Source organism: Anolis carolinensis, unplaced genomic scaffold (assembly GCF_035594765.1).
Source record: "Anolis carolinensis isolate JA03-04 unplaced genomic scaffold, rAnoCar3.1.pri scaffold_32, whole genome shotgun sequence".
Classification (NCBI taxonomy): Eukaryota; Metazoa; Chordata; class Lepidosauria; order Squamata; family Dactyloidae; genus Anolis; species Anolis carolinensis.
Window position 1 is genome coordinate 213,335 of NW_026943841.1, and position 26,563 is coordinate 239,897.

The window sequence follows — 26,563 nt, forward strand, 5'->3', positions numbered from 1 at the left end:
ACTAAAATTCTATATAAAGTAGCTTTTAATTTTGATATAAATTATGATTTTTTGATTTTATAATAAAGGAGGTAGAATCAGTTATGGAACAACAATTGGGGTCTGGCAAATTGGAAGAGGCATTGTTTAATTTAGTTGAACATCATAGATATAGGGAAACGTGGGGTTTGTTTATGTTGTTATTATTAATGTTATTATTTTATAATTTTTGGGTAAACATGGATACTTAGTAGTTGAAAATCTATATGTTAACAAAGTTAATTAAACAACCAGAAACATCAGCAATCACAAAATATGAACAGCAATAATATTTTTATTTATTTATTACCTGCCTCTCCTGATGGCTTGAGGCGGGGTACAACGAAGTCAAAAACATATGAAGATATAATATATACAATAATTTACATAGATAAAACACAAAAATATTTTTTTAAAGCTTGCACCAAACAGAGATACAGAACCTGCCTAAAGTAGCAATTAAATGTAAATCAAATAACCACATAATATCATGTGGGATAAAGTCCAATTCTGGGGAACACCGTTCAAAAGAGATATTGACAAGCTGGAAAGTGTCCAGCGGACAACTAAGATTATCAAAAGTCTGGAGACCATGCCCTATGAGGAGCATCTTTAAGAACTGGGTATGTTTAGCCTGCAGAAGAGAAGGTTGAGAGGAGACATGATAGTCATGTATAAATATGTGAAAGGGTGTCATAAGGAAGAGGAAACAGGTTTGTTTTCTGCTGCCCTTGAAACTAGAACTTGGAGCAATGGGTTCAAAGGAGATTCCATCTGAACATTAGGAAGAACTTCCTTACAGTAAGAGCTGTCCAAAAGTAGAACATTCTGCCTCAGAGTGTGATGGTCCTTCGTTGGAAACTTTTAAACAGAGGCTGGATGGCCACGTGTCAAGGATACTTTGATTGTACTTTTGTATGGCAGGGGGTTGGGCTAAATAAGTGGTTCTCAACCTGGGGTTCCCAGATGTTTTTGGCCTACAACTTCCAGAAATCCCAGTCAGTTTACCAGATGTTAGGATTTCTGGGAGTTGAAGGCCAAAAACATATGGGGACCACAGGTTGAGAACCACTGGACTAGATGGTCCAAGTGATCTTTTCCAACTCCATTATTTTATAAGCAAGTCCAATATGTCAGGTAAGATGTCTGATTTTGTAAGATACTACGAAATCAAATTATTATTATTATTATTTCCCGCTTTATGACTGTTCGGATATGCAAAGGTCTTTGGAAATCCACTCTAATAATGAAATACATTCAAAATAAAACTCTACAATGAGTCGGGCTGCCGATGGGTCAGATTGAACGCCAGCTCATCCTCCTGCAGCCAGACATACCTTCCCCACGCGTGGCACAAAGAAAGGAGAGGTCTCTCAACCTCCCGAGGCTCCATACACCCTTACTTGGAGGCAAGTCCGTTCTGGTGGAGTTTCTCCTCGGGGAAGGCCAGGCTCACGCGGGAGCGAAATCCTCAAGTCTGGCGGGCAGGGTTCTATGGAGCGGGAAGCCTCGGAAGGTAGGCCGCGGCCGCGTCCCCGAGGCAGGGCCTTGGTTGCCACCCGAGTTCCCTGCTCACACAGGAGGCCAGGCTATGGCTGAAGCGGCGTTAAAGGAGCGAGAGGGGCGCCGGGCCTGGCCGCGGCAGGGGGAAATGAGGGACCCCAGGAGGCCCCGCGTGCTGCAACCATGGCGACGAGGCGGCTGAGCTCCGCCCCGCGCGGCGCATGGCGGCCGGCGATTGGCCAGAGGGTGGGGGCGCGCCCTCTGCGCTTTGACCCCTGCGCGGCGGCAGAGAGAGGGAGGGAGGAGGGAGGGAGGAGGAGGCGGCAGCGGCAGCGCCTGCCGCCCCTTTCCTGCTGGCCTGGCGGCGGCTGGTGCCGCGGCTGCAGCACTGGGCGGGCGGGAGGATGCGGCGCAAGTCTCGGCTGCTGCTCTGCTTCGCCTTCCTCTGGGTGCTCGGCATCGCCTACTACATGTACTCCGGGGGCAGCGCCGCGCTCGCCGGCGGAGCCAGGAAGGTGAGGACGAGGAGAGGAGAGGAGAAGAGGGAGGGAGAGAGCGAGGAGGCAGGGTGGCGCCTCCCCCCCACGCAGCCTCCCCGTCAAACCCCGACCCCTTCCCTTCACCTCAGCCGGAGCTTCCGCCTCACGCTCTTCTCCCCCAGACCCCTCGCTTGGCGACAAGGAAGCCTCGCTGGACCTTCTCCTCAAGGCTTCCCCGCCTGCCTGCCTGCCTGCTTTCCTTCCTTCCTGCCGAGGCTCCTTCATTTACCTCAGGCTCCTCGCTCCTTCCCCTCCCTCCTCCTTCGCCTTTCTCCTCCCATGGAGGACTCCCTTCCTCACTCTCTTCCTCCCTTCCTTTCTCCCTCCCCTCCTCTTTTCCTTCCTGACTTCCTTCTTTCCTCTCTCCCTCCATTTCTTACTTCCTCCCTCCCTCCCTCCCTCTCATCCTCCCTTCCTCCCTGCCTGTTTCTTCCTCCTTTCCTCTCATCCTTTTTCCCTCTACCTCCCAACCTGCATCTCTACTTCCCTTCTTCTCTTCCTCCTTGCCTCTGCTCCTTCCTCTCTGCCTCCTTTTCTCTCTTCCTCTCCTCCTTCCTTGCCTCTCCTCCTTCCTGTCTCTCTTCCTCCACTCCTCCCTTCCTTCCGCTCTTCCTCCTTCTTTCCCTCTCCCCCTTCCTTCCTTCCTTCCTTCCTTCCTTCCTTCCTTCCTTCCTTCCTTCCTTCCTTCCTTCCTTTCCACGCAGGCTTCTCTCTGGGGAAACTGGGGTGCCTCGTGGTTTCTTCCATGGGAACAGGGTCCCTGTGTGTGTATGTGCATTGAGGAATGGGGGGGGGGGGGGCGCCACGAGGAGCTCCTTTCCGGCTGAAACCCAGCCAGGCTGTTGCGCCTTCTTGGCCTTGGGCGCACCAGGGTCTGCCTGCCTCCCTCCCTCGCGGGGAGGAAGTGCTGCATGCTGCTTCCATGTTTAAACACCCGAAAGGAGGTCTCTTTCCATGAGGAGGCAGCGGGCTTGTGCTCTTCTGCCTCTGAAGGTCTGTGGAGTCAAAAGTCAGGGAAACATTTTACCTACCCCTTAGGAAGAACTTCCTCGTGGCAAGAGCTTTTCCACAGTGTGATATGGTTCAGAGAGTTTTGATTGTGTGTTGTCAAAAGCTTTCACGGCCAGAATCACTGGCTTGCTGTGAGTTTTTCGGGCTGTATGGCTATGTTCCAGAAATATTCTCTCCTGACTTTTCGCCTGCATCTATGGCAGGCATCGTCAGAGGTCACGTGGGGTTTATATATCTGTGAATTGTTCAGTGTGGGAGAATCCTGCTAACACCTCCCAACAAAGGATTCCCCCAGGCAGTAAGCAGTCAGGCCTTGAAGCTGAACGGCTATACAATACTAAGCAAGGTGACCAATTGAAACATTAACACCTTCCTCAAACAGACATGAGTTCTTTCTCCCAACCTGGACTTTCCACAGATATATAAACCCACTTGACTAGTTTCCAACAGACCTCACAACCTCTGTGGATGCCTGCCATAGATGCACGCGAAACGTCAGGAAAGAATGCTTCTGTAACATGACCATACAGCCTGGAAAACTCACAGCAACCCTTTGATTGTGTGTTCCTGCATGACAGACTTAGGTTGGACTGGATGGCCCTGGTAGTCTCTACCATGATTTGCAAAGATTTATGAACACAGATGTCTCCTTCCCTTCAAAGTATGGTGCCTGGGTTCATCTCATGCGATACTCTGTGCTCACCTCCTGCTTACGTGTTCCTTACTCCATTCCTGCATGTCAGTATGGGGTTGGACTGCCCCTTGGGGTCTCTTTCAACCCCACACTTACATCTTGCAATCATTGTTAGCTTTCTCCCTCCCTTCAAGTTCTGCTGCCAGGGTTCACCCCTTGCTGTACTCGGCTCCCCCCTTCTGGCCAGATATTCCTTATCCCCTTCCTACATGACAGAGGGTGGGATGAGGTGACCCTTGGGGTCTATTCTGACTCTGTGATTTCTTGGAAAGACCACATGGGGGTTGTATCTTTCTTGTTCCCTTCAAGTTGTGTTGCCAGGGCTTTTACCCCCTGCTATGTTCGTGCAGCCATCTTGTGACTAAATTGGAGCTTTCCAAACATTGTGACACACTTTTTAGACATGCATCATTTCACGATAGTCTTTCAGTTTTACTAGCAAAGGGGAGATTAAACTCAACCCCTTATAAGAGATACAGGCGCATAACTACAATAACAAAATGGATGAGGCACAAGATATCTCACGAAAACCTTTCATTTGTGTGTGTGTGTGTGTGTGTGTGTAGAGTCTCACTTATCCAACATTCTCTTATCCAACATTCTGAATTATCCAATGCATTTTTGTAGTCAATGTTTTCAATACATTGTGATATTTTGGTGCTAAATTTGTAAATACAGTAATTACTACGTAGCATTACTGCCTATTGAACTACTTTTTCTGTCAAATTTGTTGTATAACATGATGTTTTGGTGCTTAGTTTGTAAAATCATAACCTAATTTGATGTTTAATAGGCTTCTCCTTAATTTCTCCTTATTATCCAACATATTCGCTTATCCAACGTTCTACCAGCCCGTTTATGTTGGATAAGTGAGACTCTACTGTGTGTGTGTATGGGTTGTTGTATGGTTTCTGGGTTGTGTGGCCATGTTCTAGAAGTATTCTCTCCTGATGTTTTGCCCACATCTATGGTAGGCATCCTCAGAGGTTATGAGGTATGGAGAAACTAAGCAAGGAAGATTTAAATATATCTGTGGAAAGTCCAGGGTGAGAGAAGAACTCTTTGCCAGTTGGAGGCCAGTGTGAATGTGTAGTTAATCACCTTAATTAGCATTGAATAGCTTCATCTCCTGGCTTCTTCCTGCCTGGGGGCATCCTTTGTTCAGAGACGTTACCTGCCACTGGCTCCCATGTCTAGAACTCCTCTGTTTTCAAAGTGTTGCTTCTTATTTACTATTCTGATTTTTGAGTTTTTTTTAATACTGGTAGTCACATTTTTTTCATTTTCACGGTTTCCTCCTTTCTGTTGAAGTTATCCACATGCTTGTGGATTTCAATGGCTTCTCTGTGTAGTCTGACATGATAGTTGTTGGAGTGGTCAAGCATTTCTGGGATTTATATATATGGAATATTCAGGGTGGAAGAAAGAGCTCTTGTCTGCCTGAGTCAAATGTGAATGTTGCAGTTGGCTATCTTGATTAATATTCAATAGCCTGGCAGCTTCTAAGGCCTGGCTGATTCCTGCCGGGGGAATCCTTTGTTGGGAGGTGTTAGCTGGCCCTGATTGTTTCTTGTTTGGAATTCCCCTGTCTTCTGAGTGTTGTTCTTTATTTACTGTCAAGATTTTAGAGTTTTTAAATACTGGTAGCCAGATTTTTGGCACGCTTGATTTCCATTGAACAAAATCTGGCTACCAGTATTTAAGAAACTTGGAAGCTGCAAGGCTATTCAATGCTATTCAAGCTGGCCAACTGCAAAATTCTCACTTGCTTCAAACAGACAAGAGTTCTTTCTCTCACCCTGGACATCATTCCACAGATAGATAGAAAGAAGATAGCTAGATAGATAAATTTCCCTCTTGCCTAGTTTCCAACAGACCGCACAACCTCTGAGGATGCCTGCCATAGATGTGGGTGAAACATCAGGAGAGAATGCTTCTGGTACATGGCTATACAGTCCGGAAAACTCACAGCAACATAGCTAGCTTCCCCCTTCGATTTGAGGTGCTATGGAAATTGCTCACCATGCACCTCCTGGCCAAATGAGCCTTATCCTGTTCCTAAATAGCAGCCGGTCTGGAGGTCTCTTCTTACGAATCTATGGATCTCCGGAGTGTGTGCCCTTCCCTCCTGCTTCCGCTTTCCGCCTCCTTCCTCCCCATCCAGACCCGGACACAAGGGGAGGCGCTGCCCTGGTCGCTCTCCCAGGCGAGGAGGCGGCTTCTCCAAACACGAGAAGGGGCTTTGTGCGTGTGTGTCTCTCTCTGTGTGTTCCTCCCTCAGTGGCTGGCTCTTCAAGAGAGGAGAGGTTTTGGTCGCCTCCCCTTTCCTTGCAAGCAGGGCATTCTTTTCACGAGGCAGATGGTTTCTTTGTGGACTTCAGCTGGGTTTCCAACTCGTCTCGCTTCCAAGCCAACGAGAGCAAGCCACGTCGCAGCGCGGGGGGGGGGGGGGCTCTGAGCAGGATGGGGGAGGTTGGGAGGAATTGCTCTGGGGCCTTACTTCTCTGGATAAATCAATGATTTATGGAATGGGAAGACTTGTATCCATACATTCGGCTCCTTTAGCTTGAATTTCTCAGTGTTTAAATATGGTTGAACGATTTTCAACACTAAAAGTGGTTTCACTACCTGTGAGTGAACAGTTTGATCTTTTCTGTGTCTGGCTATGATAATTTATTGGAGGGTCAAGTGGTGTAATATGGTGTACTAGACAATAAAGGTTTTTAAGGAAAATAATCTTAATATATGTTGTTGAAGGCTTTCATGGCCGGGATCATAGGGTTGTTGTATGTCTTTCGGGCTGTGTGGCCATGTTCCAGAGGTATTCTCTCCTGACATTTCGCCCACATCTATGGCAGGCATTCTCAGAGGTTGTGAGGTATGGATAAACTGGTAGGCCGGAAAGGGAGCCTGGATTTAACTTCACACTACCATGTGTCTTATAAGTATTTATGGTTCTCAATGCAAAACAAAAAATTGGGTATCCTGTTTATAAAGTGTCCTGACACGGTACTCACTTTTGTACAGACATCAATTATAACAAATACAAATGGATATAAGTCACACAATGAGAGAACCATAAATACTTTTAAGACACATGGTAGTGTGAAGCTAAAGCTAAAGGTTTTCCCCTGACGTTAAGTCCAGTCGTGACCAACTCTGGGGGTTGGTGCTCATCTCCATTTCTAAGCCGAAGAGCCGGCACTGTCCGTAGACACCTCCAAGGTCATGTGGCCGGCATGACTGCATGGAGCGCCATTACCTTCCTGCCGGAGCGGTAGCTATTGATCTACTCACATTTGCATGTTTTCGAACTGCTAGGTTGGCAGGAGCTGGGGCTAACAGCGGGTGCTCATTCTGCTCCCGGGATTTGAACCTGGCACCTTTTGGTCCGCAAGTTCAGCAGCTCAGCATTTTAACACACTGTATACTTTATACTGTAGACCTTTATGATCTAGTATACCATATTACACCACTTGACCCTCCACAGATTCATAGACATCTGTGCACATTATGATAATTCATTGGTCAGGTAAGAATTCTGGCAGTAAGTGGTGTTTGATGGTGGCCTTCCTTGAGTTAGGTTTATCCATGGTCTGATTTTTTTCTTTATCACGTCAGAAGTGAATTGGGTACAGTTACAATGTATTTAAAAACGTAAACAAAGTTAACAACTTGGCATTATGCTAAATGTCCTTTGACCAGAAGCTGGCCACTTGGAGTGCCTCTGATCTCTCAGTGAGAAGGTCCTCCATTGTGCATGTGGCAGGGCTCAGGTTGCGTTGTAGTTGGTGGTCTGTGGTTTGCTCTTGTCCACACCTGCATGTCGTGGACTCCACTTTGTAGTCCCATTTCTTAAGATTGGCTCTGCATCTCTTGGTGCCAGAGTACAGCCTGTTCAGCACTTTCCAGGTCACCCAATCTTCTGTGGGCCCAGGAAGGAGTCTCTCAATGATTGAGGTTCCACGTTTTTGCCTGCCACCTTTGGGCTCTCGCTTGCTGTGGTGTTCCTGTGAGTATCTCTGTAGATCTTAGGAAGCTATTTCTTCATTTAGGGCATTGACTTGCCGGCTGATGTCAGAGCAGAGGATGGGCCAGAGATGTCAATGCCTTGGTTCTTTCATTACAGGCTGCTACTTCCCGGCGGATGTCAGGTGATGCATTGATGGCAAACAGTATAATTTCTCCAGTGGTGTTGGGCATAGACATCCTGTGATAAATGCGGCATGTCACATTAAGAGCCACATCCACTGTTTTAACGTGGTGAGATGTGTTCCACACTGGATATGCATACTCAGCAGCAGAGTTAGCATGGTCTGATAATGAGTACAAACAAGACATTACAAAACTGCTTTATTAACATGTAATACAAAATAAGTTTACATTTAAATTCAGATCAGTTACTCAACCATTTATTTTAATAATATGAATTTAGACAATGATTTTGATTATAAATAAATTAGTAGCACTTGTAAACATTCCTTTCATTATGTGCCTGCAAAGTGGATATAGTTCTCTTCAGTGTCTTTGACAAACAACATTAAAGTAGGGTCCAGAGTTTTACAGATTAATAGTTTATTATCTGTATGAAGATTGCTATTGACATTTGTATTCTTAAGAGAGATGTCTTGTTTAGGATAAAACCTCCTTTTTAGGGCTTGAAAATGTGAAAACTAAAAGACAATGTTGGCAAGATGGACAGGGGCATCAAAAGTGAAGAAATTGTAAAATAATGGCTCTGTGGGGTTGAAGGACTCTGACTACAAGTGGGGAGATTAACAATTACACATGGATTCATGGTGTAGGTTTCTATTTTCTGTCAGCGAAGCATAACATTTAATCCCAGCATTCTAGAATGGTTTAGTAACTGCAAAGAGAGGGAAAGGTGTATAAATATAATAGCTTTTGAAATTGTTGTAAAAGCCTCATTAACATGGGGCGTTGTCAGACCTTGAAAGAAAAATGGGCACTGTTTATTTTGTGAATAGGAATCTTTCTGCAAGAAATCAGGAAGCTAACTGAATATTCATGTTACTCTTATATCTATAAGGTAAATGATTACAGCACTGACATTTCAGATTTAGTTGCTTGAAGTTTGGACCTTATGACAGGGCGTGAAAATAGATTAGCATTTTGATGAAGGCTAAGGATGCAAATGTCTCTTTAATCACAGAATGCCTTTATAGTTATGGACCACTGCATTGTAAAATCCAGTCTGTTTGCTGCTGCTTCTCCCTCTTCTTTCATGTGGTGTCACTTCACCTCACTAGTACCTCATTTTTAGCTTTTAATTTCTTACAGTATTATGCATACATGCAAAATATCCTTTGGGTCTGAGTAGACCGCCAGATGGCTGTCCCTGCAAGTGGTAAAGAACATAGAAAGGGATAGGCTTGCTGGACTCTAGTTAAGTATGAGCTGCACAAAACTGAATACATATGTTTATTTTTAGAGTGACTGTTTTTGGATGATTTGTAATGCAAATTCACACAGGCATGGGAGTCTGCGTCATCTACCAAATTTCCCCATCGCCTTTCCCCCTGGTTTTGACTGAAAATTGCAACAGTTAAGTGACACAGTGTTGCCTCTGGTGCTCCAGAAGGTGCCAGCGAGAGCAGAATTAGCTCTTAGCACCTGTGGACTTGTCCACAGCTGGCATAGGATCACAAACAAACTTTATGTCTGAAGGATGGAATTGGATCACAAACAAACTTTATGTCTGAAGGATGGAATTGGATCACAAACAAACTTTATGTCTGAAGGATGGAATTTGAAAACTAGTCCCTCGGGTCCTGGTCTTAACACTGATTCTCAACTACTTACCAAAATTTAAGTTTCCCCAGTGAAAACAATGTAATTGTATTAATGAAGGCTAACTAATGCCTGTGTTTTTCTAGAGGCATAGCTTGTGGATATTAACTACAATTGTATTCTACATCTTGTCTTGTCTGAGTAAAAATGTTTCAAGCATTCAAAAGACATTATATGTATTCTTACAATTATATAAAGTAAAATAATATACCTCCTAGTGCAAATGAAGCTATTGTGATTGAGAACAGCTTGTCTAGTGAGTTCCTGGCAGAGGTGCGTTCAGAACTAGGAATTTCCTGAAACAGTCTTTTCTATCAATTCATTAGCTCTCTTAAGATTAGGGATGGGCAACCTTTGCATTCTTGGTGGCTATTCCATCTTTCAAGTAATAGCCTTGAGGCATGAAGTCAACTTTGCTGTCAGATTCATTTTATGGTATCTACAATGTAACATATGTTAGGGAAAGGCAACCTCTGGAAGCCTGGTGGCCAATTTTTAATTTCTGTGAAGTTTAGGCTTCCGTTAGCTAAACTTGTGAATTATGCCTCTGAGCTTCTGTGTTTGTGAGAAATCATGGGTACAGTGAGATCCCCATGCAGCCTGTGGCTATCTTTGGCTCACACCAAATTATATCTATAAATGTATGACCTTTGTCAAATCTACATATAGCATATATCAACAGGTTTTATGTAATAAAAGTCTCTCACTTGAAACCAGCAGCTTTATAATTAAGGAAAACATGGATTCTCCTACAGCTTGACCATTAGACAGAAAAGCCAAAGAAATGTTACAGAGATGCATGTCAACTTCTAAAAAATACTTTTAATTATTACTAAATGTATGGACAAAATATTTATCAGATTTTGTTTAAGAGCTTAATAGGACCACCAGGGGATAAATAAATTTGTCTCAGGTCTAGTTTTATCTCATAGGTAGTAAATGGATTGTCCCTATCCTAGTTTATATTGCACTGTTGGCAACCTTCATATAGTTTAACAACTTAGAGGTTTCCAATTTAGTTTTGTTGTTTATTGCCGTAAGTGTATTCCTTATTTTTATAGTTTGCTTGAATGGTGTCCTGTTACAGGTCCGTTAACCAGTCATTTAAATTTGTTCTTGGCATTGTGTATTGAGAGAGAGAGATTTTTCAGAACCATGGGATTGTTTGCTGTAAGTACTCTATACATGAATAAATCCCTGAAGAAATAGTTTCCTTTAATGGGGAAAATAATGTGAAAATGCTATAAGGTTTTTTTTTATGTGTCAGGAGGGACTTGAGAAACTGCAAGTTGCTTTTGGTGTGAGAGAACTGTCTGTCTGCAAGGACGTTACCTAGGGGAAACACGGGTGTTTTACCATCCTGTGGGAGGCTTCACTCATGTCCCCACATGGGAAGCAGGAGCTGACAGATGGAGGCTCGCCCCACTCCCCGGATTCGTACCACCGATGTTTTGGTCAGCAGTCCTGCCAGCACAAGGGTTTAACCCATTGCGCCACCGGGGGCTTCTAATGCAATAAGTAAAACAGTAAGAAAGTGAGGTCAAGTGTAAAGTCAAGTTGTTTAAATGAAAATATTATTTAGTTGAATGTTTATATACTACGTAAACATTGATTTTACAGATATGCCTATTTCGAAATACAATATTACAAATGTAACATTTGTGAAAATTCTGAAGCTATATCAAATGTCCCCCCACCCAATTTATTAATAAAATCAGTACAGTTTTGTTGCTATAAATGAAGCTCCATGGTCAGTAAAAATTAATTTATTTCCTTAATTTTTGTAGTGCCACATATCAAGCATTTATTGTAAAACAAACAAACAAACAACACAACCAAAACAATTGAGAAAGGTTCTGTCCATAAAATGTTTTAGGTCATACAGAAAAATCTTTTGAGAAATAGAGATATTTGAATACCTCGTTTTAAACACTTTGTATGTCATTACCCTGAAATTATCCCCCCCCCCAATTTTCCCAGGCTCTGTATGCACACTTACAGTGCAATCCTGTTTATTTTTGCTTGAAGTCCTAGTAAGCAACTTGCTTATTGCCAAAAGCAAGATTGCTTACGCATTCTAAAACAAACAAGATATATCCTTCAGTTAGAATGACAGCCACATATCTATATTTGAAGAAGCCAGAGTTATGAACCAAGTGTTCATATATGACACTGGGTTCCATTCTGATTTTGCTTCTTCCAGTAGAAACATTCCTTAAATAGGATCCAGCTCAGGGAATGCTTTTAACTGGTGGAAGTAAAGAACAATTACGGTATTTTGTCTGATAGCCTTGCCTCCTCTTATATGTTTTCACTTGTGCTCTCAGCAAATGTTTGAGGATCTCTCCAGAATACACTTTTGAAAGGTTTGGAAAATAAGAGACGTTATAAAAGTTGATTTTTCATATTTATAATAAGGTGCCTTCAGCATTAAAGGAAGAAATCCTTCTGTTTGTGGAACTGAGGTTTTGAAGAGGAAATAGTATAATGACTTGCATTTTCTTCAAAACACACACACAATAGGTTATCATTCTTTCTTTTCTTTGGAGAAAGGGAAAATCATTGTATTAGTTCTTCTTTGAATGTTACTTACCTTGTAAAAATTAAGATCACGATTGATTCACTGAAGTTCCCAGCCATCTGCCTGAGTCCTGCATGGGTAATAGTCTATCTTAACCGATGACATCTTCTAAATGAAGCCCCAAGCTATCCACACATTGTGGATACTTCACCAAATTAATGAGATGTTAGGTATTCCCCCTTTTGAAGGGCACGAAGTACTGTATGCACTGTAGTATATTAGTGTTGATCTTCCCACAAAATTGAGTCATGTCATGAAACTCAACAGACTGCTGTCAGTCAACGTGATGCTAAAAATAGGTGATCAAGTTGTTGTTTGGTGTACTTTTTATATATGTGTATGTAAAACTTGGATTATTTAACTTTCCAATGATGATTAATTGTCCCCACTGCAGTGTGCAGGTGACTTATGTAGCTTTCGTATATGGATGTTTGCCAGGCAGGTGAACAGAGGATTACTGAATGAGGCAGTTCTGGCATTTTTCCCAGTGACCTGAAAAAGTGGCTGAATATTTTCCAGTTTTTAAAGACTCTCTTCCAGAAGAATGTCAAACAGACCACAGTTTAAGGATGAAAAACTCAACTTGCATTTTGTGTTAATTTATAGGTTAGGCTTTCTTAACAACTTGGTGACGTTTTATATGTTATTTTCCATCAATAGTTTTGTTGTTATAAAACATTCCATTTAATTTCTTTGTTACATTTATACTTGCGCAATGTTCCTTCAGTTCTTTATTCACCTGTCTTATCACATGTACATAAATGAGTGTTCAGCAGTGCCCTTTTTGAGTAGGATCGCTCTTGTTCTTGGTGGCATATAGCTTGCAGAAGCTGTTCTTCAGGTAGTTTGTATGCCTGTGAACAATTGGAAAACTTTATTGAAAAAGTTTTAAATACTTTTTTAAAAAAGTGGGAAAACAATTGTTTTACTTAGAGATTTAATCTGGAGTTTTTATTCATTAAAATGATTTCAAAGTAATCTGCCATTTATTCATAGACTGTTACTCATTAAGAAATAGAAAAATGAGGTTTTTTTCCTTGCTGTTTTGCTAGTCTGTAAAGGAGAACTTTGATAGGATCAGAAGTGATAGTTAATCTAAACCGTATGTGTAGGCATGGTCCATATTCCAAGGAATATTACAGATAAATGTTTTGTGGTTAAATTATCACAGTTTGAAATAATTATTATCAAACGAATGCTGGTAATAGAAAACATATCTTGAATATTTTATGATTTAAGGTTGGGCAACACCCTTATGAGAATCAACCCAAACTTTGCAAAATGTAATGAGCAAGTACATAGGATCCTTAATCAGGCTGGTTATGAAGTGAAGAAGCAGAAGGGAAGAGAAAATCTGGGTTGCTATTGTAGCAACAGAACTTGTGTTTAGTCTCAGTTTTAGGAGCTTATCAATGTAGGTTTTGTATTCATTGGACTGCTAAGGCCAAGAAGTACGGGATCAAATGGTCTTCCATCTTTGAATGTATTAAATTCAGCAATAACCTGTAGTACTCTCCAGCCTTAAACAAAACACACGGTTTCCTCATTCTCAGTTATAGATCAAGGAACCGAAGAAATATAAGCAATATATTTAATCAGCTTCGAGCCCTATTTTGTGCAGTGTTGTTCCATGTGGCAGCCAGATATCTATGAGAAGATCACAAACAGGACACAAAGCTGTAAATAAACTAAAAAATTGCAGTTTGTGTATTAGCAAAGCTGGGAATTAATTTTAGGTGATAGATTTTTAAAAAATTATTAAAAGTTGAATTAAGTAATGTAGACACTGGAGGGAAGGATATTAGAGGCAAAGCTGAAGTATTTTGGCCACATCATGAGGAAACAGGAAAGCTTGGAAAAGATCACGATGCTGGGGGAAATGGAAGGAAATAGGAAGAGAGGCCAACCAAGGGCAAGATGGATGGATGGTATCCTGGAAGTGACTGGCTTGACCTTGAAGGAACCAGGGGGCGGGGGCGGTGACGGCTGACAGGGAGCTCTGGCGTGGACTGGTCCATGAGGTCACGAAGAGTCGGGGACGACTAAACGACTGAGCAGCAGAAGACATTGGAAAGTACAGACAAGCACCAGGCTGGTGAAAGTGGCAGTGCTCAGGACTCAGCTGCAGTATGAGAAGAATGGAATGAGGTACATGGAGGCTGAGAAAAAGATGGGATTTTAAAGGGAAGAGAAAAGAAAGATGGAGGGAGTGACAACAACAGAAGAAGGTCATGGAGTGTGGCAACGGGAAGGACAGCCAGAAAAGGGTGGAGGAGAATAACTGCAGTTGCTGATTTTCTGAGTGTCCCACTCTATGTGGCCACAAATGTAGGTGGCAGCCCAGTGCAGTGCTCCCTAACCCCAGGTGGGTTCCCCAACAAATACGTGGGCACTGACATGGCAGTTGCCTCCTCTGTTCCCCTGATGGGTGATAGATTAGCTAGTTGGGGACTTGGAGGAAAAATAGGCTGGTGAAGTGCCTCAGAGGCAGAAAGCTTGCTGACCTTCAGCTTGTGAAGGTCATGGTTGGCAATGAAGGTTGTTGGTAGTAGAGAAGAATGATCAAGAAAACAATGAGCAGGACATTCAGCTAATAACTCTGATAGAGAGCCAAGACAGAAATGATGCCGAGGATGCGCACTTATTGGAAGGTGAAGATAAAAGAAGCAACCACTTAACCTTCATATTACTTGCAAGAGGGAAGGTGTGACTGTGCTGTTTCTGTGCTACCCTGAGCTATCTAACCAAATCTGTGATTCCTCCTTAATGTTGTAGATTTAACAAGCTAGCATTTGCCTTTTCCCCTACCCATCCCTTTTTATTTTTAACATTTATCATGATGAAGAGAAATGAAAGATGCAAAATACTGTTCACATTTATATGGCATTTAATTGATTTTGTTGCTCTCCACTTGGACTTTGGAATCTTTCTTTTGGATCAGTATGAGTTCTTCCTTTTTATGGCTTGAAGATTTAATCTAAAATGACCACATTCTTGTTTGAAGTAAAGATTTAGTGCCAAATTTGATGAACCTTTAGATGCTGAAATAATTGTACAATATTTGTGTAGAACTTTGTTCTGGCAAAAGAGTTCTTTTGCAAACAACAAATACCATTTTAATACACATTTGGTTTTGAATATTAAAAACAGTTGCAAGTTTTGTCATTGCTGTTTTGGAAATTGCATAAAAGCAGTTCCTTTTAATAGATACTATTTATATTTCATGCTTGTTGGGTGTTTGCCATAGCGTGATTTTAAGGAGCTTTCAACTATCCTACTTGTAAATTGGCAAACTGCTAGTTTAACACGTAGTGAGAGTTTGGGCTGTATGGCTAATGAGGCCACTATTTGAATTTTTTCTGTAATTAAGTAACTTGCAGGCAAGAGTAAAACCTTTGTCACATGTGGTAAAAAGCATGTTGTATAAGAAGTGGCTGTCCACAGTGATTGCTAATAAGAACTACTATCAGCATAGACCTTAAAATTCTTCATGGCCACAACAAAAATTTAGTTGCTCATGGCCTCCCTTCCCTGTGGATATTGTGTTTAAATAATTATTCCAACAAGTTGGCAACTGGTTTGAGGGGCAGCTGTTAGTGTTATGTATGTAGTCTGGTGGTTAATTATGTTTTTAAAAGAAGCTTTAATTACTAAATGTTTTCTTCAGTTCCGTTAGTAAAACATCTGGCATTCTTCTGATGTGTTCTCTAGGTGACAGCTGAATGACAAAATAATTGTTTAAAAAATACCATAATAAACTGCTGTGAAAGATAAGAACGGTGTTTAATATAGAATATATTGTTTTAATAGCGTCTTTGCTTCAAAACGAGATATTAAAGCACCCTGTATTCCTATTAGAAATATCCAAAGATAGCCAAAGGCTTGCTGCTTACACAATTTTATTTCTATGTGTTCCGTCCTGAGATTTGTCTACTGCTCATGCACAGAAATCTTAAGCAGTGTTATTGTATATTCTCTTTCCAATTTGTAACTTTGAAATGAAGGGCATAACTTCATTGCCTACTTCTGAAATATACTTTAGGCTCCATTCTGTGTTTTGAGTGTCTCCCCATGAGACTTTGGAGGAGCATATGCGTTTCCCTGAAGGTGCTGGAAGGGATGCAATCTCTTGTTCATTGCAATCTATTGCTTCCTCTCTTGGGAGAGGCGATGAACATATACTACTTCCCTCCTATAGGACTTCAAAATCATGCAAGCTACATTTTTGTAGCTGAGATGTGAACTGCCTGGAGATGTGATGAACTTTTCTTCCTCTCCCAATTTTTTCCAAATGTTTTCCCCTATATATAAAAAAGAGAAGTTCAGAAAAAAAATAGATTATAGAATATCTAGAGTAATGAAAAATATTTAGGACAAGGTATTTTTATCCTTATTCCCATAAATATTTCTAAAAATCATATCACAGGAAGATTTAAAGTTTGACAATACAGTTTCTAATAACTGCAATTCTTGGTCTTGGTAGCCTTTCTCACTTCACAGGAATTAATGCTTTATGTTTGCTTGGCACTGTGGAAGACTGACAAAGATAAAACACAGACATATGTCTGTTAACAGAGGTTCTGTCGAAGATCTTTTTCTTTAGAACTTCTTATCTTTGCTCAGTTCCCATTTTTTTCTTTTTATGCTGTCTTGCTGGAAGTTTTTTTTTAACAGCATTGGTATCTTTTAATCATGGTTTTTATGGTGTTTTATTGAATGGTTTTTGTAATATTGTTGTTTTAACGATGTTGTCAGCTGCCTTGAGACCATGCGGAGAAAGGCGGCATAGAAATTCCTAAAATAAAATAAATAAATAAAAATTGGGATAATGGTGAAGTAGGATGGGAAGAACAGATTTTTCACTGTTCGGTTATAGCAGTGCATCTGCAGTAAACCATGCAGTAAAATCTTGAAATGAGAAAGAATGGGATTACTCTAACTAGGCCTACCGGGAAAGATATTAATGATAACTAGATTCTGCAAGATGTATCCTTAATGTTTGTGTTACTATAAGAGAAACCTGAGAATTTTTTTGAAGACCTTTTAGTTTGATAGACTGCCAGTTAGTCAATCCTGGCTAGAAGCAACTGAATAAAAATAAGAGTTGGCACAGGCTTCATGGATATGGCAGTCTTGATGTCCATCTATGCCAGAGTTTCTTACATGGTTTACTGGGCAGAGCTTTTAAAAGAATGTTGCTAAATGTAGGTCTACAGTACAGCTAGAGAATTAGCTGGCACTTCTGGTGTGTTCACTACTTTTTCTTTATTGATGGGGAACTTAACTCAAACTTGGATTTGTATCATTGATCAATAATGGACTTGGGAAAGACTTTTGAACAACTTTGCCAAAAGTTTGTAATAGGCAAGTTAGGAGGCACAGTATAAAAAAGAAATGCTGAAGTTACTGGATTTCCAAATTGTAGAGATTTGGTTCATGTTGAATACTGAGAACTATAGTTGTTGTATTCTTTATGGTTGGGATGAATTTATTAGTTCATGACCTAGACCACTTATGACACAATTGTGGAAACAAGTGGCTATCAGGAAAACATTTCAGATTTTTTAGGGTTTTGAATATCTGGGCAAGGGCAGCTTGATCTGTAGTAAAACAATAACAGCAAACTATTCTGTTAGACATTAGATTACACTAATATAAAATAGTTTAAAACGCATCAACTGTGATAGATGCGTAACATTGTCCATTAAAAGATTCCTTTTCATCAACCAGTTATTAAACAAAATCCTGTGTAAGTGAAAAATGCCTTTGCTGCCATTGGAGGAAAGCTGAGAAAGGGCCAATGTAGCCTCACATGGAAGGGAGCTTCTGACTTTGGGAATAATCATCAGGGTGGCCCTTTAATGTGTCCGCAAAAAATGTGCCTGTGACAGTGGGAACAAATGAAAGCCTTTCCATTAGGAATTGAAAAGTCAGTACATTCATAAAAAGAGATGCAGTCTTTTGGATTATTTGGATCTGAGTTGTATAAAACTTATTAATCATTTTGAATTGTGTCCAGATGTGGATCAGTAACCACTGAAACTGTTGTGTAACAAGTAAGGTGTATGTTCCCTGTAGCTTACCCAGCCTGATTGCAGCATATTGGATTGCCTGCATGTAGATTGTATCACAGTAATCTGTTGCACAGGTACTGTATATATCTCAGTTAATGAAGTAAACATATTCCTGGAGTTTTCACCCTTAACAGAAACTTTGCTACAAAAGTTAGAACTAATATCAAAAAAATAAGGATGAGTTCCCAAGCTACAAAAAATAAGATATTTCAGAAAATGGTTTATTCAAAACATGTACACAAGTCAGGCCAGGCAAGCCTTGCATAAGTAAATAAAAATATTTTGAGTCTTTTAGAGTAGAGCTTTTTAACCTTTTTCCACTTGCGCCCCCTTTCCACCTGAGAAATCTTTACGCGATATGGGTATATAAAATTGGTATAAAGTCAGACATTTGCTGATAATAAATCAGCATTTGCAAGGTTTGCTAAACAGGCTGATTTTTCTTTATGAAGAATAGAGGCATTTTCTGAAGAATCCACTGTAAACACTGTATGTTGTTACTAACAGATTTGTGTCAATGTCTAAAACAACAGCTAGGTTGTGTTCAGAAACCTCTTACTGTTGGCAAAGTTTTCATTACCCCAACATTAACCCTGTTTGGGATTGGGACTCTCAGTTTAAGATCCAGTGTTCTAGAGACCACTTGAAAATTCTTCTAAAACGCATCCTAGAATGATTATTTTTTTCTTACAACAACCTCCACTTTCCTAATAATTTTCATTTTGGTGATGAAACTTCCAGATAGGATAAATCTGCTGCCTAACCCGATTTTTTCTGTTTTGCTCTTCCCACTGCTCAGTGATGCCTTACCTGTTGTATATAAGCACAGCCAGCTACAATAGTAGCATCCCATTCTTTCCCAGATCAAACTGTATTGTATTGCTTACTGCATACATTGGAAGTCTTTCTCAAGTCCTCTTTCATCACCCTTCCAATGTCAATACTACCCACCCCTCCCAAACAAAAACCAGAAGAAAGGGTTGGGTTGGAGGGTTTTCACAAAAACACTTTCTTAAAAAAGAGCTTCTTTGTTAGAGGTGTATATTTGTTTTATTGGACAGGTGGAAGCATTTTCCCTTTTTCCATCATAAAGGAATGTAATTGAAATGTGGGAGGTATTGTGCATGTGTGAGCTAAGGCTCAACTGCAGAACATGAACACTTGTGTTCCTATAATTTGGGACTAGGTAACATGAGATCCATGGACTTTATTCACCCTGGCTGTCTGTCCCCCGGCTTTTTTTTATTAGCTTGTTGGGTTCTGTAATTGATTTGCCTTGGTTTTGCAACTATCTTTCATGATAACATGATGCCTGTGTGAATCAGAAATACAAGTACTTCAATGTCATCTAAGGGAGTTTTTTTTCTTCCAACATTTGAAATGGTTGTAAGGATTTTTTTTATATCCAAGTCCATAACCTTGTATATTTTGCTTTTGTGATGTTTTCAGCTTATGTGTTTTGTTTTGTTTTATTGAGAGAAGACTGCCAATCTTTCAATGTGTTTTTTGCTATTATGCAACGTACTTACGTTATCCAAAAGGCACTGCTTGTAGTTTATAATTGAGAATTGTAGTCTTCCATAATTAAGCAGGAATGCAATTTCAAAATAAATGGAAGAATAAAATACTACTTGGCTCCAGATAATATTTGTAGTTTAGAAACCATGGCAATTACACTTCTAGTTACTGAATCTTTATTGCCTTCAGCTTTGTGTACTATTCAAATGGTCTGAAAGTGTATTCAAATATTTTGGTTTCATATTTAGAAGTATTCTAAATAGTGATGTTGCTAAAGCTCCTAATTCCTTCACCTAGAGCATAAATTTGCCAAATTAATAAATTATGAATGTAGAAATGGACTATAAGTACAAGAAATTGAGAAAAGATTGTATGTGGTAGAGTTAATAGAGTTTGGAAAGACTTCTAAGCTTGGGTTGCTGTGAGTTTTTCAGGCTCTGTATGGCCATGTTCCAGTAGAATACTGTCCTGACATTCTGCCTGCATCTGTGGCTGGCATCTTCAGAGGTTCTGTTGACAGTTAAGCAAGTGGAGTGTGTATATATCTGTGGAATGTCAAGAGTGAGAGGAAGAACCCTTGTCTGTTTAAAGCAAGTGTGAATGTTGCAGTTAGCAAGCTTGAGTACCACTGAGTAGCCATGAAGCTGACACGTCAATCAGTGAGGGTATATGCATACAGGTAGTCTGCCCTCTGTTGCCTGGAGGCACCTTCTGTTTGGATATATATATGCACTCTCCTTTCTTCACTGCCAACAGAACCTCTAAAGATGCCAGCTACAGATGCAGGTGAAACATCAGGATAATATTCTACTAGAACATGGCCATACAGCCTGAAAAAAATCACAGCAACCCAGTGACTCTGGTCAGAAAAGCTTTTGACAATACACTTCTAAGCTTGTTTATACAGACTGATGGGTTACATGCACCAGTTGTACCTGGGATTCTTTGGGAAATGACAGACTATAAATCATGTTCTGTGGATGTTTGAAGCCTGAACCAGAGATAATTGTGCAGGAACTGTAATTTTAAAAATCAGATATGTTTCAAATGCAGTATAATAAGTTGCAAATTAACATGAACTCAATTTAAATCTCATGTGACATGTGTAGGCAGATGTCTGTATTCTCACCCACAGGTTCTCTGTCAAGGCTTGCTGTTGCTGGCCCATTTTTTCATTTAGATGAAGTAAATTTACTAATTTCTACTTCTAAAAATTGCTCTTAGCCATATACGAAGTTATGTTGTACTGTTTATTTTAGAGACATATAGGGAGAATTGCTACCCCCAAAATATTAAAGCTTTTTTCATCCTTTTTCTGTAATACTGAAATAGGAATGACATGGGTTCCCAACACACTTATTCCTGACTTGATAAAAGGCTTGCATGATTTACCCTGCTGTCCTAGTTGCAAGGCAGACCTCAAGCATTGTTACTGTCACTTTCAATACTTTCGCATCTAAATTTAGGAAGTGTTGACCTCGCTGTCAATATCACACCCAAGCTTTGTGCATTGTATAGATACTCACACATTTATATTTTACTGCTTGTATCAGATCAAATAGGCCATAATCAATTAAAGTTCATGCTGTAATAAGTTTTAAAACACTGTTCTTTTGGATGTAAAAGACTAATAGGGCTAGTGGCTACCCTTTGGAAATTCAAGTGCTCCAGCATTATTGCCACAAAGTTCTGTTTAAGGTGATGATTTTTTTCTGGAAATTTTCAAGATAATGGCCTGACTAATGAAAATTAAGATTCTGAAATAATATTAATCTTAATTGATTGAATTAGTTTAGTTAATAATTGCTAAAAGATATTTAAACTAGTCTCTTCAATTAAGCTGATAAAAATTATGGTCCCTTCTTCCTTTGACAGATTTGCTTAAAGAAATTGAAGTCAGTGCAAAGAGTTTTTCTCAATATTAAGAAACTAGACGTGAACTGTAGACGACATCATATACCTGGCACCAGCACATTATAAGTCAGGTTTCAGTCTTGCTTGAGTGTCTAAAATTATGTACAGTATTGCATGTTTTCTTCCCAGCAAAAGGGACTATTCTTCATTTAGTTACCTTTTGGAGATTATTGAGAAAGGGCCTTTAAGGGAACAAGGCCCTTTCCACAGTAGCTGCACATGAATGCAGTAGAAAGGGTTACCATCTGGAAATGTTTAGACCATGTTATTGGAAATATTTAGAAATAATGTTACAATATACCTGTTTTCTTTCACCCTATCCCAGAGTGTATTTTATAGGATTACAACTGGTTTTCCTTTCTTCATCTGGAGTTGTATTTAAATTTTATTATTTGGGATGGATGTTTTTCCTTTTTGTTCTATTAATTTTCCCTGTTTTATAATTCCATGGGTATTTATTGCATGGGATTTTTTTTACCATGTAAGTTGTCTTAGAAAGGCTCCTTTCCCTTAAAGGAAGCCAAAAATGTTGTAAATATGAAATGTGGTGGATAATTATAGAGTCCTGCCACACTCTTCCATAATCATTGCACTGGATAAGTTGAAGAGTTAGGGTTTTGGCATTGGAAGGATGGTGTAGTTGCCATTCTTCTCAGTCATGTCCCCGTGCTGGTCTGGTAACATTTCAACGAGTCATGTAGAAAGATATGATAAATAATCTGGCCTTTCATTGTTGTAGGGCAATGGATAAACATAGTATTGACTTCACCCACATGATTCACTGTACCTGATGTTACAAATTGAAACACAATCTTTTAAAGATTAAATTGTGTAACCACCTTGATGGTTGTTGATTGTCTGATGCTGAACATCTTTGACCAAGTAGAACTCAATGAAGGATAATATGAGCAAGGTAGAAGATGAACTTTCTAGGAATTGTTTTTTTTTTGGGGGGGGGGGTTGTGTCAGGAGCAACTTGAATCGCTTCTGGTGTGAGAGAATTGGCCGTCTGCAAGGACGTTGCCTAGGGGACACCCGGATGTTATGATGTTTTTACCATCCTTGTGGGAGGCTTCTCTCATGTCCCCTCATGGAGCTGAAGCTAATAGAGGGAGCTCATTCATGCTCTCCCCGGGTTGGATTCGAACCCGGCAGCCTTCAGGTCATCAACCCAATCTTCAAGTCACAAGGCTTTAACCTACTACACCATCGGGGGCTAACTTTGGTGTCTTCTTTGGCACTGTTGAAGGCATATTAAAAATGTTCTGTCAATTAATTATTATATTGCATTACCTTCGCCTTTGAAGAATTCATTATTTTCTTGCAAATATTATATGAGGAAGAAAGACAAGCTAAGAGGCCAAGCTCTCTATATGGCAGAGCTTTCCAAACATTTTATATTGGTGACACACTTTTTAGACATGCATTATTTTGTGACACAGTAATTCAGTTTTACTAGCAAACCAATCCCTTGTAAGAGAAATAGGTGCATACATAAATTGTAATAACAAAATATATGGGGACAGAATATATCTTATGAAAACCTGTCATTTATATTTTTATAAATGTATGATTTGTAAGATAACATACATTTCCAAGATCTTTTGTTCCTTCTCATTATGTTTGTGCGACACACATTTCTGTTAACATATTAACACATCATGACATACAATTTGGAAAGCTCTGCTATAAGGCGTCTAAGACGAAAAAGAGATATACTTGTTTGTTAGGAACACTTTTGCCAAGTTTTGATGAAAGGGACAAATTTAATAGCATTTTAACTAGTTGCATTATTATGTGGGGTTAACGTGGACATTTTCTGAGTGTTGAAAAGTCTTCTGTTTTAGAGAAATCATTACAAGAGGGGGGAAATGACAGTTGAATGAGATTTGTTTTATTTGGAGAAGAGTCTTTCCAGTTGTCTTCACTTCCTACAAATAGCTTAAATGGTAGCGGCTATCAGAGGAGGGATAGTAGTGAGAACAGGCAGATTTGTCTAATGGGGAAACATTTTTAGACAAAGTTACTTTCCCTGCCCTGTTTGATTCACTGCTGCTGTGCTATCAAAGTAATTGCAATAGGTGAGGAGGGAATTTAACAAAATCTGTAATGCAGTGGATTGCTAACAAGTGCTTATGTGCACTTTCATGTGGATTTTTACTGGCCACCTAAAGGAAAATTTACAGGTGCAGTTCTTGCTTCTAGCTCTTTTGAGGTGAAATGTCAGAAGAAATACCTTGTTTTTCCTGTAGAAAAAAGAGCAGGTCTCCTACTTTTCCAACCAGTCACTTCTGTATTGTGAATGCTGACATTGAGGTTCAGAGTAAAATGCAATGATATACATACATATTGACTTAATCGAATTCTCACTGATAGATTTTTGTTTTGCTGTTTTGATGGCTGAGGTTGAATTTAGACCTAAGTGTTTAGGTGAGTTATTTACTTTTTCTTGTTCCTGATATAGTGAAATAACAACCACAGCACGACACAGGTAATGGATAAATTAAATATTACTGTTTCTAGCTTTAATAAAACTTTATCTTAAAATTACAGCAAATATATTTGTTCTCTTGATTTGTAAGTTACCACATTTTAATGATTGGATTTGCAATGTGTTCAGAAAAGTATGCCAAGATGTTTTTAGAGAACTTTATTTAACTAAGGATGCTTCTGCGCTGACACTGTCATTAAGCTTAGAACCTGTTTGGGAGGAACCAGTTTTGCTGCGTGGGTGATCAGATTGCCATCTCTGAAGCTGGTATATGGCCAGGAAGGCGATTACATAGGACAAGGGTCCCCAAACTAAGGCTGCTGACTGGATGTGACCAGAAGCGGTCCAACCATAAGGCGAAATAGGCATTTGCCTGTGGCGCCATCGTCCCGGGGGCACCATCGTCCTGGGAGGAGGGCACCACTCTCCACCTCCTTCTCTTTCGGGCCTTCCAGCGACCGTGCTGGGCCTTCCGGCCGGCGCAGACCCACCTTCGCACCACGCAAGCCCACCTTTGGGGCCTTCAGAGATTGTGAGGTCTGTAGGAACTTGGAAGCTAGGTATGTGGGGTTTATATATCTGTAGAAGGTCCAGGGTGGGAGAAAGAACTTTTCTTTGAAGCAGGTGTGAATGTTGTAATCAATCACCTTGATTAGCATTTAATGGCCCTGTGGCTTCAAGGCCTGGCTTCTTCTTGCCTGGGAGAATCTTTTTTTGGGAGGAGTTAGCTGTCCCTGATTGTTTACTGTCTGGATTTCTTCTGTTTTCAGAGTGTTGTTCTTTACTTATTGTCCTGATTTTAGAGGTTTTTTTTTTAATACTGAGGGCTATCTGGGTTATCTAAGTCCACACTGCCCTATATCCCTGTTCAATGTTTAGTGCTAAATTTGCAAATATAGTAATTCCTACATTACATTAATAATAATAATAATAATAACTTTATTTTTATACCCCGCCTCTATCTCCCCGAAGGGGACTCAGGGCGGCTTACATGGGGCCAAGCCCGAATAAAAACAGTAGCAGTATAAAACACAGCAATAGACAACAACTTGCACAATAAAAAAAATAAAAAAATAAAAATAAAACATTAGCCAATAAAAAACATTACATTACCATGTATTGAACTGCTTTTTCTATTGATTTGTTGTAAAACATGATGTTTTGGTGCTTAATTTTTAAAATAATAATGTAATTTGATGTTTTATAGGCTTTTCCTTTATACTTCCTTATTATCCAACATTTTCGCTTATCCAACGCTTTTATTTTTCAGTGATTGGTTTGGGGGGGCGCCAAAATTCTGTTCGCCTACACTTGAAAAATACCTAGGGCCGGCTCTGGATGTGACCCTTGAAGGTCATTTACCTGACACCCACCCTAAACCTTATACTGAGGGTCATCCTAAATCTGAAATGATTTGCAGGAACACAACAACAGTCCTCATTAACTTGACTGTCTCATCAGACAAAAGCAGGCCCACACTTCCCATTCAAATATTGGTATGTTTATGTTGGTTAAAATAGTTCTTCATTTTAAATATTGTATTGTTCTTTCGCTTTTTTGCACTAAAATAAGATATGTGCAGCGTTGTGATGAGTCATGGGCCATGTAGTCCCGTTTCTGGCACTGTAGTGCCAGATGAAGAGGAAAACTTGGGTTTTTCACCGTCTCAGTCAGATTTGGAACTTTCCCAGCCAGATTTGGGAACCTTGCACCTGCAAGAGATTTGTCTTCCAGAAGTCTGTCAAACAAGCCCTGAGCCTAAATCTCCTGTGTTTTCTCGCCACGAGTTTTGTAAACAACAGAGGGGAGTTCAAGCGGCGTCTCGCAGGAGTGCTAGGATAGCTGCTAAGTATTCAACTGATTAAGCCTGCTTTCCATGGGAAACTTTAAGGAGTCATGCATCTGGACTCAGAGATTAGCTTTCGTTTCTGGTTCTCCAGAGAACTGCTCTTTGGTGGGAAAACTAGACCCTATTTAGAGGTTTTGCCCACAAAGGGATCTTGCGGAGTCAATTCGTCAGCTACGGGAGTAAGTTGTGTGTGGACAGCGCGCTCCTGTTTCCAAGCCTTCGTTCCCGTTTCCAGCCTTGTTTACCTCCACGGATCTTGCCTTGTTTCCTAGGACTTAGCCTTGCTTTCCAGGACCCAGCCTTGCCTTGTTTCCCGGATTTTGCCAAGTAATTACCACGGATCTTGTTCTTGCTCCTCGTTCCTTGTTGCCTTGTATCAAGCCTTGTTTTTCCAAGAATCAAGTTATTTCCTAGCCACGTTCAAGTTTCATGGACTAAAGGACCTTGTCATCTCCCCTCACTTTGCCTGGCAAAGTGAGTGTTTCGGTTATTGGATTACAACTTTGGACCTTAATATTTCATATTGGACATTGTTTCTTTGGACTAATTTTGACCTTTCC

At 40.3% G+C, this 26,563-nt stretch overlaps 1 protein-coding gene across 1 annotated transcript in view; it reads left to right on the forward strand.

The window, feature by feature from the left end:
* The first annotated feature begins 1,826 nt into the window (after positions 1 to 1,826).
* The window catches only part of galnt2 (polypeptide N-acetylgalactosaminyltransferase 2), a 75,770-nt gene continuing 51,033 nt past the window's right edge, over positions 1,827 to 26,563 (forward strand). Inside the window, exon 1 of the mRNA XM_008124424.3 lies at positions 1,827 to 2,036. Within this exon, the coding sequence (XP_008122631.1) occupies positions 1,926 to 2,036 (111 nt within the window). The 5' untranslated portion in view covers positions 1,827 to 1,925. The remainder of the gene's footprint in view (positions 2,037 to 26,563) is intronic.